Below are 17583 nucleotides of genomic sequence, written 5' to 3' on the forward strand. Positions count from 1 at the left end.
CAGATTGGACCAATTCTAATCCAATGTCCCTACAACAGGATTAGATCTTCTTTGACCAAGGTTAAATTAAAGTCAAATTAAGTTATTCAGGTCCTGGTAAACAGTATAGACAAACTTCCTGAGCATCAGAGACCAATATTTACCTTGTGAATTGTCAAAAAAATGGATTGGGTGGGATTATTTCCTAGACATTAAAGAGCTTTTCTGCTAATGATTCAGTTATTAGGCAGTATGACATGATGAAGTGTGACTGTGTGATAGCTCGGAAATACCAAGCCTAATAGAACACAGTGATATAAGTATGTTGATGATTCAGCATAAAGCTCTATGTGTTTTGTCAAGCTGGCACCCACTTCAAGATTTCTGTTGTAACTGTATGGCAAGGAAAGCAGAAGAAATGGTAAACTGATTAAAGAGAATAAGGGAAGTAACATAACAGTCAGTGTGTGAGAAATGACAAAGGGGGAGTGCAATAAAATCAATTCATGTCAATGAAAATAGAGTTGTTAGGAGTGAGGAAGAAGAACTATCATAAGTCAGTTCTATTAAGAGGAAGAGTCTTCAAACATACTCATGGTGCACAGCTGAGCTATGAAACAAAGAATATGCAATACAGAACACAATAATATTGCTTAAACACAATAATGTTCCATTCAGCGTAACAAAAGCATTTTGCATTTGAGTTAATCCCTGCAAACAATCAGATTCAAACCAGTGACAGAAAGAGATCTGAATGTTCATTCCAACAGCCATAACTTCATCTTGAGTACAAACAATGAGTGAGTTGTTTATTTAAGCCAACACCATGACTCAATTACACCACAGCAGCTTCACAAACTCTTTCACTCTTATTTATCTTGGCTCAACAGGCCATACAGCTACCTCCAGATTGTCCAGAAAAACCTGAGTGATGCATTTACATTGGAATTAAAGTTGATCACACCAACCTACATTTAGTAGAGAGATTGGTATGTTTCAAAATGCTTAAAATATTTGCTCACAAGACAAAGCTGTACTTGTTTGGGAAGAAGTAAATAATTTTGCTTAATAAAAAAAATAGTATTGTGTCTTGGTATTTTCAAAGTCTGGTAACTAACAATGACTATGTAAATATTAATGCCCTGTTTGTATAAACAATCATCATAACCAGCCTCCCTCTAAAAAGCTGGCAAAGGCAATAGTGCACGCACCCTGGTAAAGAACAGTGCATGCCTAGGGCCACTGTTCATGTTAAAGCCTGATAACCAGCAAGGCCCCTTCCCTATGACCCAACCAAACATCACACACACTCCACACACACACACGCAGAGCATGCTGATATCACTCAAGACAAGAGTTTCTTTACTGCAATGTTAATCAAGCTCAGCATTTTAGGTCATTTATTACATTCTGCAGTAAACCTGTGAAAAATGTTGTCTTAAACAAGCCCCCCAAAAAACTCCTGTCCTGTTGTCTACTTTTTATTTCTATGTGCTTCGTGTAACTATTAAAACAATGAAAACTAAGCAATGGAATGGTAGATAGGAACAAGATTAGTTTCTGCATTTAGTTTAAATTTGGTACTAAGTAATATACTACCTGAAGTGCCATGAAGCATCTTTGCACACTCCAGACTGTAGTCTCGCGGACTGCTTTGACAAAAAAAAAAAAAAAAAAGACAAACTCATTTCTCCCTAAACAAAACAAATGGATGAAAACAAGAGCATATAAGAAAAATTGACTGCATTCCTATTTTTAGTATAAAGTCTTTATTTTTCCCCCAAGAATTTTCTTGGTATGGCTTCTTTGCAGATAGTGAAATGGTGTGACAAACATGCTTCGTAGAGCATTTATGTGCCAGGTGCAAGCCAAGGCTCAAAAAACTTAAAAATATTAGGTGCATGTGTAGATTATTAGTATATAATGAATGCTAAATCAACTATGTACACAATCTTATTTGGCAACCAGAAGCCTGAAACATCGTAGGTTTTGCATGTCTGGTATACAGAGAGACCAATTTATACATGTAAAAAAAAAAATTATACCACAGATCACTTAAATATCTTAACATAAATACTGCAAAATGCTTTAAATTGAGACAATGCTGTACATAAAGAACACTCCTGTCAGAGAGAGATACTCAAAAAGATGTTTTACAATTACTTTTAACAGTTATACAAAACTGATGTACTGTAGGTATCAGTGTCAGCTACCATACATGTTAAAAACCAACGCTTATTGCATCATATAATGATTATCTCCATTCATCCACAAGCCAAACAAGGGGCACATTCAATGCTTTGCCTGATCTGGACACCTGGCTCCAAATCAGTTTTGCATTATGGCATAAAGACACATTCATCACCATGGACAGAAACCTGATCAAAATCTTTAATTAGCACCCTTACTCTAAAATACCATGTCGCAAGTCTTTGGACTTAAACAAGTCTGAGGTCTGTAGACTGGGGTTTATTTTGTTTGGAAGCAGGAGGTGGCTTATTCACAGTTCACCCTAAATACAAATGCTAAAATGGTCATTAAACCTAAAGAAATATTCTAGTTTTAAGGCCTCTTCTTTATTTAAAAGAAAAAAAAAAAAGGTAGTCCTGGTAGAGTTTGGATGTCTTTAAGCAGTAACAGAAGCTTGAAGTTCTCCATGTTGTCCTGGATTTAGTACCAACGTCTCATGATGTTGTGCATGTGCAGGCATCTCCATTTCCCACCTCTCTAATTGTGTATTCTGCCCTGCCTATAACCTTAAATCCCGACTTTCCATTCTCTCAAATGCTTTCCCTGGTGATTTTAAGCAGCAATACCCACATTTAAAATTTCTTAAATATCTCCATGTTCAGTGTATGACTGTATAGTCTTCCTTAACTTATAGTTTCCCACTCTATACAATGAGGCGCCTTACATTGATTGATCTTAACAATATAATAAGCACAAAAAGAAACATTAATACAATTAAGCATATGATATGAATAGGACTAATAGTAAAGACAGTAATAAATGTTGAAATATATAAAAAAAAAAAGAAAAGGAAAAAAAAAAAAAAAAAAAAGCATCAGTGCTTATGGAAGCTCTTTTAAAGCCACTGCACAGTTTCACTGTCTCCGGACTCAGCTGCCAGAAGCAAATCCTGATGTGACAGTGCAAATGTTTTTATGTTCTTTTTCCAGGGGTCACTTGGCTCATCTGGCCCTCACTGCATGCGCTCAGCTTGCAGATGCTGCTGTGGTGGGTACTGGATGAAAGCAGGGGTGGCAGCATTGGGCGCATTGGTGAGGGTCTGGTGCAGCGAAGAGGTGCCCGAGGGTGGGCCGGTGACGTGGCTATTGGTGTAGCCATAACCCATGAAACCTGGGGAAGAGGCATAAGGGTAGTGCTCAAATGCTGCTGAGGTACACTGGGCATAGGCAGCAGTGTAGTCCACATATGGTGACGTGAGTGAGGAGGCCACTTGAGAAGGGAGAACAAGGCCGGGCTGTACGAAGGCTTGCGGGTATACATACTGCGGCAGCAGCCTGCACACACGGAGATAAGAGTGAACACACACAAACACCACCATTCTTTATACTTGGATCAATTGGGAATTACCATTACCAATCCTGTAAGCAATCTCCAACTTATTTATGATAAGAATATATTCTTGCATCCCTACTTCCATTAATAGGAAAGGAAAACATCAAAGCTGGGAAAAGGCCAAAGTATAAACATTCATTCAACCAATGTCTCATATTAAAATGAAATCAGAAATAGACAGGAAGGGAAATTTGCTCTGCATGTTTTTGGAGCATCCCACCTACAACAGCAACATGTGAACTGTGTAAAGTCTTGATAACTGGAACAGGTTCTTAGTAGGAGAGGTGGGAGACAGATGCTTCTGGCAGCTTCGCTCAACCAACACCCACAAGTGTTTTAACAGCTGCTACTTTTCACTCAGTCAGGGAGAGCTCAGTGTTTCTCACACACATGCACTACACACTAACAATGAGATCAATGCAATGTGCCAACGGCAGGCACCAGTAACAGCATGATTGAAATGGTGAAAGTGTAGCAAAATTCACAGGCCAGCTTTTAGCCCTTCAAGGGTAATTATCAGTGTGGAGAAAGGACAGATTCACTTCTCCCTTACAGACTCTTGTGCTATTATTAACAGGTTCTGAATATACCCCACGAGTCCCTTCCACTGGAGAGAGTGAGTCTGTGTAAGGGGGTGGATTTATCTCACACACACACACACACACACACACACACACACACACACACACACACACACACACACACACACACACACACACACACACACACACACACACACCACTCTCTCAGAATGTAGGGAGTTGCGGGAAGGTGTGGCGAGCCGAGGGTCTCAAGATGCGGCACCTGGAAACAAACAGAACAACCCCCAAGGGAAATGGCAAGATATGGCATCAGGGGACCCCTATTCCAATAGCAGGAACAGAAAAACATCTTTAATCACAGTCAAGGTTCCTGCAATTTTCTGTCTGAATGTGGTGAAATTATAAACAGACATTTCCTCTCATATAATATGGCTCTTCCTATTAGCAACTAATTAGTAAGAGAGAGGAACAGGTTTGATTTCAATTGCTGGGCTAATTTGCATGGTCATCTCCAGGGTTTATTATCTAGTAAACACCTAAAAACAAAAAGTTATACAACTATCGAAATGTGGAATCATTTACACTGTTCCTCCGGAAGATATATATATTAAATATTATATATAAATATAAATAAACATTGAGATTTGAATATGTATCTAAATAATATATTATACAAACAGACATTGTGACCCCAACACTACACTACAAGTAATATTTTTATAACACAGAAATACTTTTAGAATTACTTCTGTGTGCATAAATAAATGAAAGAGACTGTACACACCATGGTACAACACAGGAAAGGGTGCGTGGGCGGAGAACATGTGCAAAACATCCAAGAACACCCCATCCCCCATACACACAAACACAATAGTAAATCACTTCAGTCAGCACTGCAAACCAAAAACCATGCGAAGTTCAAAGAATAAAAGTTTGATCAGCACAAGTTTTACATGCAAACAGCACTCCAAACCGTCATAGCACACTACACTGCACTCTCAAGCCATAACTGGCACCTTAAGTAGGGTGGGGTCAGGGCGAGCAGCACCCAATCTGGACTGCCATACAAGGCTGAGTGAAGCCAGGAGCTTGTGGGTCTTCTTCCTTCAGTAATGCGCTCCATCAACTGGCCAAGTAACAGAGCATGAATTGAAGAGTTGAGGTTAGAGGAACACGTGATTATATGTTGAATTAAATCAGAGAATGAAAGAAAATACTGCCTCTCTCTTGCTATCATGGTCTCACAAACTTTGTATCACAGCAAAACAGAAACAGTGGCATTGTTATACTCAACTACTGCACTAACCTACAAACTTTGGACTGAGTAAAGCATTTGCCAGCTTTGTTTGAAGTCCAGAGACCAGGCTTAGCTGATACAATGGTCAAGGACAGACAGAAAGACACACACGTGTGCACAGGCACACACGATTTCACTAGGCAGTTGCCAGGTCACATTTACACACTGGTCTCTTGCTCTGTGCATTAATTATCAGGTGGCAATCACTAATATTTAAATCCACATCATGAGAAAATGGTCAAATATGACTTTACCAAATAGCAGCCACATACTGCTGATCACTACTAAAGTCAAACAATCCTAAAAGGAAGCTTATCTTTAATCCTACATGCACAGTACACATAAAATGACTTGCATCAAAATGTTTTACTTTTTCTTCTAATGCGTACTCAGAAAACAAACATAGAAGAAAAAGACAGAGGTATTCACATATAGTGTCTAAGCCCACACAATAATAAGAATGTTGCAAACTGTCAGTGCACATTGTCCTTTATCATTGGCATACATTCTTACTGTAGACGGAAAGTGTCGAACTTGTCGAGAGGGAGTGACATTTCATGGAGCTACTATGCTGCTAAACTGCTCACACATCTAGTTCCATGTTCTTCACTCACTACACTAAACAAATCTCCTTCTCTTTCTGCTCATATCACCCTAACATTTCCATTCTTCTATTTACTCAATTCACAACCCACTGACCCTCACAGCCCCTCCCTTACCACCACCAACACCCCCCCCCCCCAAACATACACCCCCACCCACTCTCACTATGGTGTCACTTTTCCGGGCCCCAGTCTAATCACTAAGCTGACAACATGACCGATTTCACCTGCTTAGAAAACATCACACAATACTGTCAAGGCAGTCAATGGCCAATGACTGTAGGACCATTAATTATCTAGACAAAAGCACAAAATTAAATGGCTGTTATGGAATCATGTTAGAAATTATGCTTACAATTTGAGACCGAGAAAATATGTAGAAGGGGACATGAAAGTCTAAAAACCTGTTTAAATAAAGAGGGAATGAGACAACCTCTTATAGCAATCCTAGCACTCCATTTCTGAGCAGAAGTAGACAAAGAGCTCCATGGGGGAAAGCGACAGGTGTGCAAGTGTGTATAAAAGGGTGGGTAGATGTGTATGGAGCTTGTAATTGAGGAAATATGAGACAGCACCTGTCACACAGTCAGAAACATGGTCCCCCCCCCCAACAACAACACAGCTCCACCTTGTTACCACAGCAACTAACTCACTGTCATATGGAAGGTTTTCGGTCTCTCACGTGAACGTGTTAATAAGCAGGTAAAAATTTGTTCCAAACCAGTCTGTCGCCATGGCAAACAAAATGGACTATTTAAAAACTATACCACTAACATTAGCGAGCCAATAAAAGTTTGTATCTGTTGAAGGGTTGCCAAGAAACAACAGTTGGAGTTTATTCTTAGTCTAACTACAATTAGACAAATAAAACAGTGATAAAGACATGTCAACTGCCTTGTCCAAAACAATGGCTTGAAGCCATGGAATAAATACACAAGGCAGGTTTTTGTCAGATATGTAGGCCTTGTAGTTTCATACAAATTTATGCACCAAGCCTTAAGGGCAAAATACACTCTGAGAGAACCAAAGCCATATAACAATCTTCAGCTTTGGATATCCAAAGAATACATGCACACCATCAACCAAAAGACTGAAATAAATAGTAAACAGAGAATTCTAACCCCTAACATGTTTAGAAATGACTCCATAATATAAATGCCGCAATCTTACTGACGAACATCTGATTGACTGGTCAATAGTAGAAAAAATTATTTCAAGAACTTGCTGTGATAAAATTAACAATCTTACTGCCAGACAAAAGACTAGACCAGTCAAGATGAGGAGCACAAGGAACTTGTTCACTTTCCTTTGTCTGTCCGGTCATTGTTAAGGTCCACTGGACTTTGTAAGACACTGAATGTGTCTTTGCTGCAGTAACTATAACAGAATGAAACAACACACAGACATGGACATCTGACTTACCCATACTGCCTTTGAATAAGCGCTGGATGAACAGGCTGCACACCAACAGATAAGCCTATGAAGAACATGAATTATGAAATGATAGCATTTTGATATTGCATGAGATTCATTTGACATGTTAAGATCAGGTGAATTTGAAGAGAAAACTGAACTAAAGAAAATAAGTTCAAGGATTCAATCGGTTATGCCACCCTTCTCACCTGTCTGAAGATTACGTGGCTTGGCGCCGAGGTAGGCCAGGTTGACATTGGCCTTACGACCATCAATGATCGGATTTGGGTCTTTACAGGCTCGTTCTGCTGCTAACCTGTCAGTCATGGTCACCTAGAGGAAACAAAGTTTTTTTAAACTTGTGTAACGTGGGTTAAAACGTAATTAAAATGTAATTTCTCTGCAGTACACTACAGTGAGAATGTGATAGTAGTAACTAAAAATGATATGTGAATATACAAGAATAATACCCAGAGAATTTAAGAGGTTAATAAAAGTTGTGTACCTGTTTACCTTGTTTGTAATTATAGGTTAAAAAAAATAGGAAGCGTGCATAGTTTGGCAACGGACAATCTTTTTCTCATAGTCTCAGGAACAGGATCGACAAGTCGATCCAGTTAGCAGGAAAAAATAAGCTTTCAGGGAAAACAGGTTTTTATTAAGGGATCATCACCCAGACCACAAAATACTCTAGAGGCAGAAGCCCTCATTACTCAGAGGCTTCCAAACCTGCATTGACTCACATATAGCCAAGAAGAGCCATTTAAGCAATATGGCACTACCCTCTTTGACCTCTAGCCACCATGTGCTGCATTAAGAACATCAAACCTGTATAAGAAACAGACAGAAGACTGCCACATAAGCACAGACTTCCAGGTTATTATTTTTTTTACCTGCTAAAGCATATAGGTACACATGAGAAAAAGAAGGCACAGTTTAGTACGCTTTTCTGAGATTCTGTACGATTTTTTTAAAAAGCATACAATACAGAACACAAGTTGGAGTACAAAAGTGTAGGGACCAGGGCATGAACTCCAGGAGACGATTTGAGAGGAGGGAACATTGGTGAAATAAGAACTAGGCTAGTAAGAGCACATGAAGCTCCATCTTAGGCTAAAATAGTCTGCCAGTCACTGAGATCCTGTAAGATTCTGTAAACATTTCTAGGCGGTTGGGTGCTGCCGAGCTTCATTGATGTAGCATGAATAAGTAGTAGGAGGAGAAGGAGGAGGCTTGGAAACCATCATTTAGAAACTTCACCATATAAAGCCCTTACATTTATTGGCGCTCGCGCTGCCCAGTTTAGGACAAGTACATCTTTTAGCTTGAATAACCATTTGGAAAATTATTGGCTCAGAAATAATTCAGCAAGTACACTTTCAGGAAACGTGACTGGCAGCTGTATTAGGGTGTAATATTTAACTTGATTTCTTCTTTTCTACTGATATTACGGAAAAGGTGCTTATCTACCCAAAACAAACACGAACGCGTCTCGTGCGCGTTTTACGCACACCACGTACCCAAAAGGAACCTGCTGGGGTTTATAAAAACTGGTTAACGTTCGTTAAGATCTCCACGTTACAAAGCACACAGGGTCAAGAATATAACCGAGTAGTTTAAGAGCAACATGTGAATGACTTACGAAGCCGTAGCCTCTTGACTTCCCCGTCTGTCTGTCCGTTATGACCACAGCCTCGTCTATTTCTCCGTACGCTTCGAAGTATTTTCTCAGAGACGCATCGTTTGTGTGGTAGGGTAAACCCCCTACAAAGATCTTCGTGAACGTAGTGTCTTTCTGGATTCCCGTCGGATGCATAGCTTCGAGTGTGCTGTTCATAAACGGATGTAAAAGCATCGGATACACAAAACTCTAACGGAAACCTAAAAGCAGCGTTTTCCCCCCCAATAGCCGTTTAAAAATATTCTGGCATGTAAAAAAAAAAAAAAGAGTCAAAATCAAAATATGATATTTTATATACAAAAAAGCTCGATTGTCCAGGCTTTGAATTATTTCGTCCTTAAACTTCTTATACAATACGAATCATGTCAGTGGTAGTGAACACGCTCCCTGGTACACGACCGCCACAACCAGTCAACTGTGTTAAGCTACCATCCCTTTCTTTTCTTCCGGGCGCAGTTTATTTATACAACCTGATATAAAGCCACGCCCATTGTACATGTCAGCCAATGGTGTGGAACTTCTATTGTTAAAAAAAAAAAAAAACTAGCAGAAAACTTTGTTGTGACGCACAGTCTCCTCCCCTGCGTCCGCCCTCACTCAAACTTGCACCTGCTTTTGTCCTTGCGCCAAACAAAGAAAAAACGGCCACACTGTAAACGAAACATCGTAAAGTGTTTTATTTCCACAGCCGAATAAACTTTATCCTGCAGCTTTTAATTTAATTAAAAAAAAACCCTGTATGAACTTCCTAAGACAATTACTTGGTTATATTTACATTTCTGTCATTTAGCAGACACCCTTTTATCCAGAGTGACTTTTACAATTTATACAACTGAGCAATTAAGGGTCTTGCTCAGGGGCCCCACAGTGGCAGCTTGGTGGACCTGGGATTTGAACTCTTAACCTCCTGATCAGTAACCCAACACCTTAAACATTAGACTACCACATCCTTATATCACTGCTGTTGTATAAGTGAATGTAAAATTCTCAGTTCTGTTTAACAACTGCGCACACAAGTAAACTGCTCTACAAACCAAAATTCCTTATAAATTAAGTCTGATTGCGATTGTGGTGCCAGGAACATGATCATACTATCTACACTGACAGCAAATGATTCCACACTGTCTGTTCTACTGTTCAGTTGAATGGTAACCGACCACAAAGGGGATGAATTTACACCCCAATACACTAATATTAAGGATTAGAGCTCATGAGAGTGAAATTAGATGTCTTTCTGAAACCTTTGCTTTATGAATTAGAGGTAAGTGCAGACAAGTAGGGGTAATGAGATGAAACTAGATTTACCCCAGTTGAGCCTAATATGTCTCTGACATTGAGCCAGAATTATGATCTTCATCTCCTTTAAACCAAATCTATAGTTACAAAAACTATTCAGAACAGCATCAATCAGACAGGCCTCTAGACAACAGGAAGAACAGGCCAGGGCTTGTATCACCACTGACAACGTTTCACTCCTTGACTCATGTAACTGTGCCAGCTGTAGTGCTGTTTAAATATGTTGTGCAAATAGTTTCAGTGCTTTAAGAAGAACAGTCCTCTTTTGCCTCATTAATAACGTGGTGTTAGCAGTCACTTAAAGTATGGGTTCTCACTCTTTGCAGTCAATTATTTTAATCATAAAATCATTTTCAGACCCACTCAGTATTGAGTTTCAGACCTATTCAGTATTGGCAGAACACATTAAGCCAAAGCTGACATTATATACAGACCTTGTATGTGATCTTTGGATTGGACCCATTAAAAGAAAGAAACCAGGCTAATAACTCACTCAAGAACTTAAGAATTCATAAATTCAACAGCTTTGACAGTGAATCATTAAAATTTCTGCAAACGAGTGTATCCCTAGCTTCCACTTTGAAAACTCCTGAAATTCTCATTCTAAAGGAATCACAAACTGAAGATCGTCCCCGTTGTTTCTCACCTACAGCCTATTGAAGTCTCACTGCTAAGTGCCAAAACCATCTGACAGTGAGGTGATTTTCTAATGACCACAGCAAGGTGGTAATTCTCACACCTCTACACTCAAGTCATGCAAGTCTTCTCACCCCTACCCTTTGTAGCTCCCAAAACCTGCTCTTCATATCCTACTGATAAGTTCCCAATGTTTCTCTGCTGCATTTTTTTAAGACTCACCTGATGCACTCACTCACTTTGATCTGTGTGCTTTGATTCTGCCATACTTTAACACAAAGCAGAGGTGTTGCCTCCTAGTGGCCATTAATCTTAATTGCAGAGTTGCTGTGCTTTTAGTCTGTAATCACAAGTTCTGAGATATAAAAGTAAACCATAATAACTTTCACAGTTAAAGTGCAGTCAGTGTATAACAAGATGCTTTGAACTGTCCCTGGTTAAATGCCCCATCTAGATATTTCAGTATCATACTTGAGAAGCACATATCCATCAGTACACTCTCATATCTCGAGAGACCACGAGAACAAAAATGTCAAAATGCATTGTCCTTGAGACATTTATTGAATTCATGTAATGAATAGAATCTACACCATGTTGTGACAGCAAAAAAGTGGTGAAAATGTGTGGATAGGTTTTGCTTTGTAAAGGCAGTGTAAAAAAGAAAAAAACTGCAGTTATGAAGAATAGCAAAAACACAAATCACATACACCAAGAACATTAATACATGGCTTCTCTCATGCAGCACAAAGCAATTTGCTGTCATCACCATCGTGTAGGAGTGGCTGGCCCTTTCTGATTGGTCCATACAATGTATGCAATGCCACGTCATTGGTCCAGATGTAAGCCATAAGACGGTCTCTCACTTTCTCCCGTATTTAAATGCTAACGCAGGTCTTCTGAGATGCAACAGCTTGACAGGATCTAAAGACAGGGGAGGGCAAGTGGTCAGTCATAACAGCAATCTTTTTCTTTTTTTAAAGTCATGTTTATTGTTTTTCTTCCCACCCAAAAAATAAATACAATTTTCATTTCCAACAAAAACACTCTGGCATTTCTTCCTTTTTTAATGAATATCTTTGGTAAGCTGAAGCTAGATCACAGAGGTTTTTTACCCTTCATTTTAAACCTGAATTCATCTTTATAAATACTCCATCAACTGTGATACAGCTTTGTTTCAGAAAAATAAAGTGCCAAGACTTGCTGGTTTAGCTTCAGTCAGTATGTGCATCACTAATAGTTAAGACCAGTTAAGCATCGTAGCTTCAACTGTAATAAGTTCATACAATATGCAAAAATAAGTCCACTAAACTTCAATGTGGGTAATCTGTAGGATTTTACAGAATACATCATCCAGGCTCTGAGAAATATTTCCCATTTCCTACACCTAAAAATTCCACCTCTCTCATTCATGCAAAGCATACAGGGATGCTGAAGAAGGCAAGTGTCAAAACAGCACAGAGAGGAGACCACAACGAAGACTGGCGACAGACACCATCTCCACGGTAACGGAAATCCCACTCTCACCATTTCTTGTTCCGAGGCTTGAGTTCCTCAGCAGCATTTCGCAGAAAAATGTAGTTCTTCTTCTGGGGGTTGTAGTACTCATGTCCCTATTAGAGGGAGATCAAACATTATGGCACACACTATAATAAAGGCTTCCTCGACAGATCAAATAGGGATCCATTGTGGTTTAAGCCCATGTCTAATTCACTCATTTGACACACGTTCTGATTTGTACATTTAAAATGAATGACGACACTCCCATACTAATAAAATGGACATCACTGTGATGTTTTGTCAATAGACATCTCATACCTTGGACCAGTCATAGCTGGAGCTGTAGGCAAATATGTTGCCATTGTTGTTGAAGCAGCAAGCTGTGATTGGCTGATCAAGCTGCTCAGAGGTTTTCAGCTTTGTGCGAGCGTCCTTATCCCAGAAACTGAATCGGCCGTCTGAGCCCACTGTGGCCAACGTGCCGTGCACAGGATGGAAAGCAATGGCATTGACCTTGGAGAGAAATATCAAGAAGAGGGGGAGGAGGAGGAGAGAAGAGAAAAAAAAAAAAAAAAAAAAAAAAAAAAAAAAAAAAACCACACACTTGCAACATCAGAAGTTGTTATTTGCACATACAACTTAATAATGCAGATATCAGCATTTCTTTCTAATGGCTAGTTTCAAATGTCTTCTGTATTTTCAGTGTACAAGCTAAAATGTTCTAATCAAGACAGCATATAGGACACAATATATCACGATGATTAATATTAACAATAGCAGATTAGAATACATACAGCGTAAATATCCTGGGGTGTGGTGGTGTTTGTTCCATTAGATCTATGGCACTTGAAGGTGAAATTATCCTTGGCGCTATGAAAACAATAACATGTTAAACAGTTTCTCTTAAAGGTTTCTCAACCTCAATTTCTTGAGGTTGTGGATCAATGTAGTAAAATGAGGCTTGTTTTTGTAAACTCACGGGTTGGGTGGGTTAATGTAGTGAATGGCCACTCGTCCCTCAATACTGCCCAGTGCAAATCCAGTGGGTTTATTTTGTTTGTCCTTAAAGATGGCCACACAGCGGTGCTGTACATAACAAGACCATAAATTGAAATCTAAACTAATTTCACACTTGATTGGCCAAACTGTAGTGCAAGGGAGGAATTCCAGCAGCAATCGATCAAAGCATGAAAGAAGCAGCAGCTCAATTTATTTTATTTTATAAATATTTTTATTGATATCCTCACAATCTGAAAGGTAATTATAATAAATCATGCTTAACATAACATGCTAATCAGCTGCATTTACATAAAAACAAACAAAAAAAAAAACTACATATCTTCAGTGTTTAAGTCACATGCTGTTCAACTTCTACAAAATAAAGAAAACTTAGGACAAACCTGATGTTTCAGAGGTGAATCTATACGCCGGAATTCAGATGGCTGGTTCTCCAACTGGTACACAATTAACCCTCGTTCTGCAGTGGCCACCACAGCCATCGGATACACCTGTGTGTAAAGAGCGACAAAGGCAGTGTATCGGTACCCTGAACATGAAGAGCTAAAAAATCATTTCAGGAATTCTACAACTGCTGTTGTGTGTAGATAAAACGCACAATACAGTTGAAGCCACTGGACAAACCTGACTGAGTGCAGGGAAAGAAATGCACAAAAATTATACAACAAATTCAGTTAATAAAGACATTGGATTAACATTAGCTGATTTTTTTTTTAATTGTCCAGAAGTTAAAGAAGATATAAGCACATAAATGACATCAAATTACACAAACTGGTTTTTACAGGAAAATCTCTTCACTACTAAGTATCAGTAAATATTTTTACAGTAAGCTAAATAAATTCAATCTGCATTACACCTTTACTGAGATCCATTTAATCAGTGTGGCCTTGATGCTGTTTTCTAGTCAAATGTAACATTTAGATATAAAAATAAATAAACACATACATACAAGTGTAAATTACATAATCACTGCCTTACCACATCAGAGCAGTAACATCTCTCAGGCATCTGCAGAGACATCATGGGGTTTGGAGAGCGGGTGTCCCAAAACTGTCAGTAATGGAGAAAGCAATGTGATCAGTCCCCCAAACATGGTTACAACCATAGAGCACAGACAGAGCAAAGCCGACCAAACAGGCCAGGGGCATCAAAAGGTTATGAAGTCACTAAATGAGCCCTTATAAAAAGCAAAGATACCAAAAGATGATAAAGGAGTAAATTAGGAAAAAAGTGTTTGGAACATGACGTACTTTCAGCGTTTTGTCCCAACTGCCAGTCATCACACAGTTGTAGTTTGGTGCTTTTATCCAGTGGATTGTCCTGATTGGACCTTCATGCTTATAAAGAAAGTACATTAGAGTTACATACCTGTTAGTCACTATTAATAAAATAAAATGAAAATTTGACACGTGTGGTACTGCTGTTTTTTTAAATATGTAAAACACTACAAAATTTTTTTAATTTACTTCAAGAGTGCATTAATCAGGAGAGGACTGGAAGGAAACATGGCTTACTTGTGCTATCTGCATGGCCTGGTTACTGTTCAGATCCCACATTTTGGCAGTTTTGTCACAGGAGGCTGTAAAGACTTTACTTCCATCCTGTTAAAATAGGACATTACACATCAGACTTGCACACTGGAAAGTATAGTACAGTACTTTTAAACAGCAGTTATCACATTATTTATTTGTAACCATATTTATGTTATTACTATATTGCCTTTTGCAACACTTATTAAATGCTATTCCATGGTCACCATAAAAATAAATAAATAAATAAATAAATATATATATAAAAATAAATAACAGATACATTTCTTACTTATTCTGGAATACCACTAAAGTACATTGGATTAAAAATGTATTCAACAGTGAGATCCTAACCATAATACTGTAAACTAGTAAGTGTACAAGAAGTGTACTTTTAGTGTGTCCTGAAATATTAGCAGATGCTATTTCTTGGATACTTCAGTAAAATATTACCTACACTACACTATAAAATCAATGTACAAGCCTACATTAGCGTATGTTACTTCTATATTAAAACACCACAGTGCAATTATGGTGGGGTTTTTCTTATTCAGAATTAATTCTAAAATTGAGAATGCTGGACTTTTCAAGTGATCAGTATGTTTACTGGTGTCTTCTGTGGGATAAACACTTGTGAAGGTGCACACTGACAGTGAAGCATGATTCAGTGTATATGTAGAGTAAAAGAAAAGAGAGAAGCTGACCGCTTGCTGACAGCACCATATGGAAGAACTTTAGAAGAGTGTTGTAGTTCTGTAACCCCTTTCACATTTACAAAAACAACAAGCACTGATCTACAGAAATGAGGGGGAAAAGTGCTACAAAACATCACCTTATTTGAAAACATATGGGGTTACCGAAAAGTATAAAAATTGGGAATATCTGTTGAAAAAAACCTGTTGAAAGTTTTATGCCACCAGCACACTCCTTCAAACTTGTAGAATTTATGCCAAGCCCTTGGGAGCCCTTCGGATTGCCCAGCAAGCTTTATGTTGTGTACACTTTGTCACCCGTTAGTTTACTACATCTACCCATGGAATAGGTAAAATGAACCCCCCCCCCATTTTCATACAATTCATGTCTCGTGTGTGTGTTTCACTTAATAAAAGCAGCATATAGCTAAACAGAAGTATGTTAGTACATCTTGTCCAAGCCTTCATGATCCAATTAATAGTGGCAGCACTAATTGTAGATTATGAGTACTTTGGGAGTGCGCTCTTTATTTCGGTTTATACTTATGTCTCACATCACTCCAGCAAACATCCAGCACAGGGCCTGTGTGCATCTGCTGAGCTTTAGGGACTGTCTGGCCATTATCTTGAACTTCCCAGCATCTCACCTAACAACAAAGAGCATTAAAAACTAATGAATTAAACAAGTTTTTAAAAAGTGTACAGCACAATTTATACTAATAAAAACTTACATCATTGGCCCAAGAGCCACCAATCAAAAAGTTTCCAGGCAATGTTGGAGGACTAAAGGCCAAGCAGCTGATGCTGTCATCTGGTGGTGATGTCACTTCAACATCCTGCAACAATAAGATGTAACATATTTTAAAAGAAAATAAATAAACACATACCCCCTCCCACACACACGGCCTTAAAATGAATAGGATGAGTGCTTTCGGCCGAATCGGTTTACCTTCATTGGATTATGACTGTCTGTTGTGGTGGTGCCGAAAACACCTGTGCCTCCGGCCCCAAATCCAGAACTTGAACCGAACAAGCTCATTGTAAGTTATTGACATAGATAGCTGTGGATAAAACCAGCAATAGTAAAGAAATAAAAAAAATCTGAAGCACAAATAGCGCCAAAACGTGCAAAAAAAAAATATATATATATGAACGCTGTATTTTCCCGCAACTAACACGTTTTCCCCACTCGTATTCAGAATAAACGCCTCTTCCTCGAAATATCACGTTAATAATCAAAAGCAGTTCGCTGATTGGACAAGTACATTTAATAGCAAGCTCTCCAAACCAATCATAGACAAGGAGGCGGGTTTTGTAGGAATACGGGTAGGGAAAAAAAACGCAGCCAAGATTGCTAACACTCAGTTAGCGTGTAGCAAAATAAATGTACATAATTTATTAACCCCGTCTTAATAAACCCCGTTCACTCATATACACGCCGCCGTAACAGCTTTACTGGATAAACAAATGTACGTGAACCTGCTTTGGGTAGTAATATTAAAAACGTTATATCGCATGCGATAGCTATGTAGAATGCTAACTAGCTAATAGCCGAATCAAAACACATTTTGCTAACTAGAGAATTAGAAGCGCAATTCAGCCTAATACAGAGGACGGAACAACGAGTAGCATACAAGTCACGTTTTATCTGATAATAACAACCTAAGCAGTATTTTACCAGGCAAATAAGGAAGAAAGCCCCAAAATCACCACCGACAGGACTTTTGACGCGCCATGAAAACGAGTGCACTGCAGAAAACGTGAGGCGCACTATGATGATGCTAAAATTCGACCGAAGCCATGACGTCATTGTCAATTGG

At 38.8% G+C, this 17583-nt stretch overlaps 2 protein-coding genes across 6 annotated transcripts; both read right to left on the reverse strand.

Moving 5' to 3' along the window:
* Positions 1–1729: 1729 nt before the first annotated feature.
* rbm38 (RNA binding motif protein 38) lies at positions 1730–9549 on the reverse strand. Of its 3 annotated transcripts, none has more exons than XM_027147063.2 (4): positions 9058–9548; positions 7625–7748; positions 7425–7479; positions 1730–3503 (listed from the first exon to the last, which is right to left on the reverse strand). In XM_027147063.2, exons 1-4 carry the CDS (start codon positions 9268–9270, stop codon positions 3182–3184), a joined length of 714 nt encoding a protein of 237 aa, XP_027002864.1. In that variant the 5' UTR covers positions 9271–9548; the 3' UTR covers positions 1730–3181. The 3 variants fall into 3 exon arrangements, with proteins under 3 accessions (XP_027002864.1, XP_047669797.1, XP_027002865.1); XM_047813841.1 differs by lacking the exon at positions 9058–9548 and adding an exon at positions 8159–8177; XM_027147064.2 differs by lacking the exon at positions 1730–3503 and adding an exon at positions 5120–5229 and having other exon boundaries at positions 9058–9549.
* A 2011-nt stretch (positions 9550–11560) lies between these two features.
* Positions 11561–17583, reverse strand: rae1 (ribonucleic acid export 1). Of its 3 annotated transcripts, XM_027147411.2 has the most exons (13): positions 17442–17583; positions 16713–16824; positions 16495–16599; positions 16318–16410; positions 15057–15143; positions 14793–14879; positions 14521–14592; positions 13926–14033; positions 13505–13611; positions 13320–13395; positions 12844–13038; positions 12553–12638; positions 11561–11949 (listed from the first exon to the last, which is right to left on the reverse strand). In XM_027147411.2, coding segments are annotated over exons 2-13 (1107 nt in total). In that variant the 5' UTR covers positions 16803–16824; positions 17442–17583; the 3' UTR covers positions 11561–11948. The 3 variants fall into 3 exon arrangements, with proteins under 3 accessions (XP_027003212.1, XP_027003211.1, XP_047670229.1); XM_027147410.2 differs by lacking the exon at positions 11561–11949 and having other exon boundaries at positions 12549–12638; XM_047814273.1 differs by lacking the exon at positions 11561–11949 and having other exon boundaries at positions 12549–12638; positions 17426–17452.

This window comes from Tachysurus fulvidraco, chromosome 5, assembly GCF_022655615.1.
Source record: "Tachysurus fulvidraco isolate hzauxx_2018 chromosome 5, HZAU_PFXX_2.0, whole genome shotgun sequence".
NCBI lineage: Eukaryota > Metazoa > Chordata > Actinopteri > Siluriformes > Bagridae > Tachysurus > Tachysurus fulvidraco.

Coding starts and splice junctions, on each gene's coding strand:
- rbm38 (XM_027147063.2), bottom strand. CDS start 9,270: ATGCTTTTACATCCGTTTATGAACAGCACACTCGAAGCTATGCATCCG. Junction 7,480..7,624: donor GCCACGTAATCTTCAGACAG/GTGAGAAGGGTG, acceptor TGTTCTTCATAG/GCTTATCTGTTGGTGTGCAG. Junction 3,504..7,424: donor CTTATTCAAAGGCAGTATGG/GTAAGTCAGATG, acceptor CCGTGTGTGCAG/GCTGCTGCCGCAGTATGTAT.
- rae1 (XM_027147410.2), bottom strand. CDS start 16,802: ATGAGCTTGTTCGGTTCAAGTTCTGGATTTGGGGCCGGAGGCACAGGT. Junction 14,034..14,520: donor GATGTTACTGCTCTGATGTG/GTAAGGCAGTGA, acceptor CTTTACACACAG/GTGTATCCGATGGCTGTGGT. Junction 13,039..13,319: donor CACCCCAGGATATTTACGCT/GTATGTATTCTA, acceptor TTTCTCTCCAAG/GTCAATGCCATTGCTTTCCA.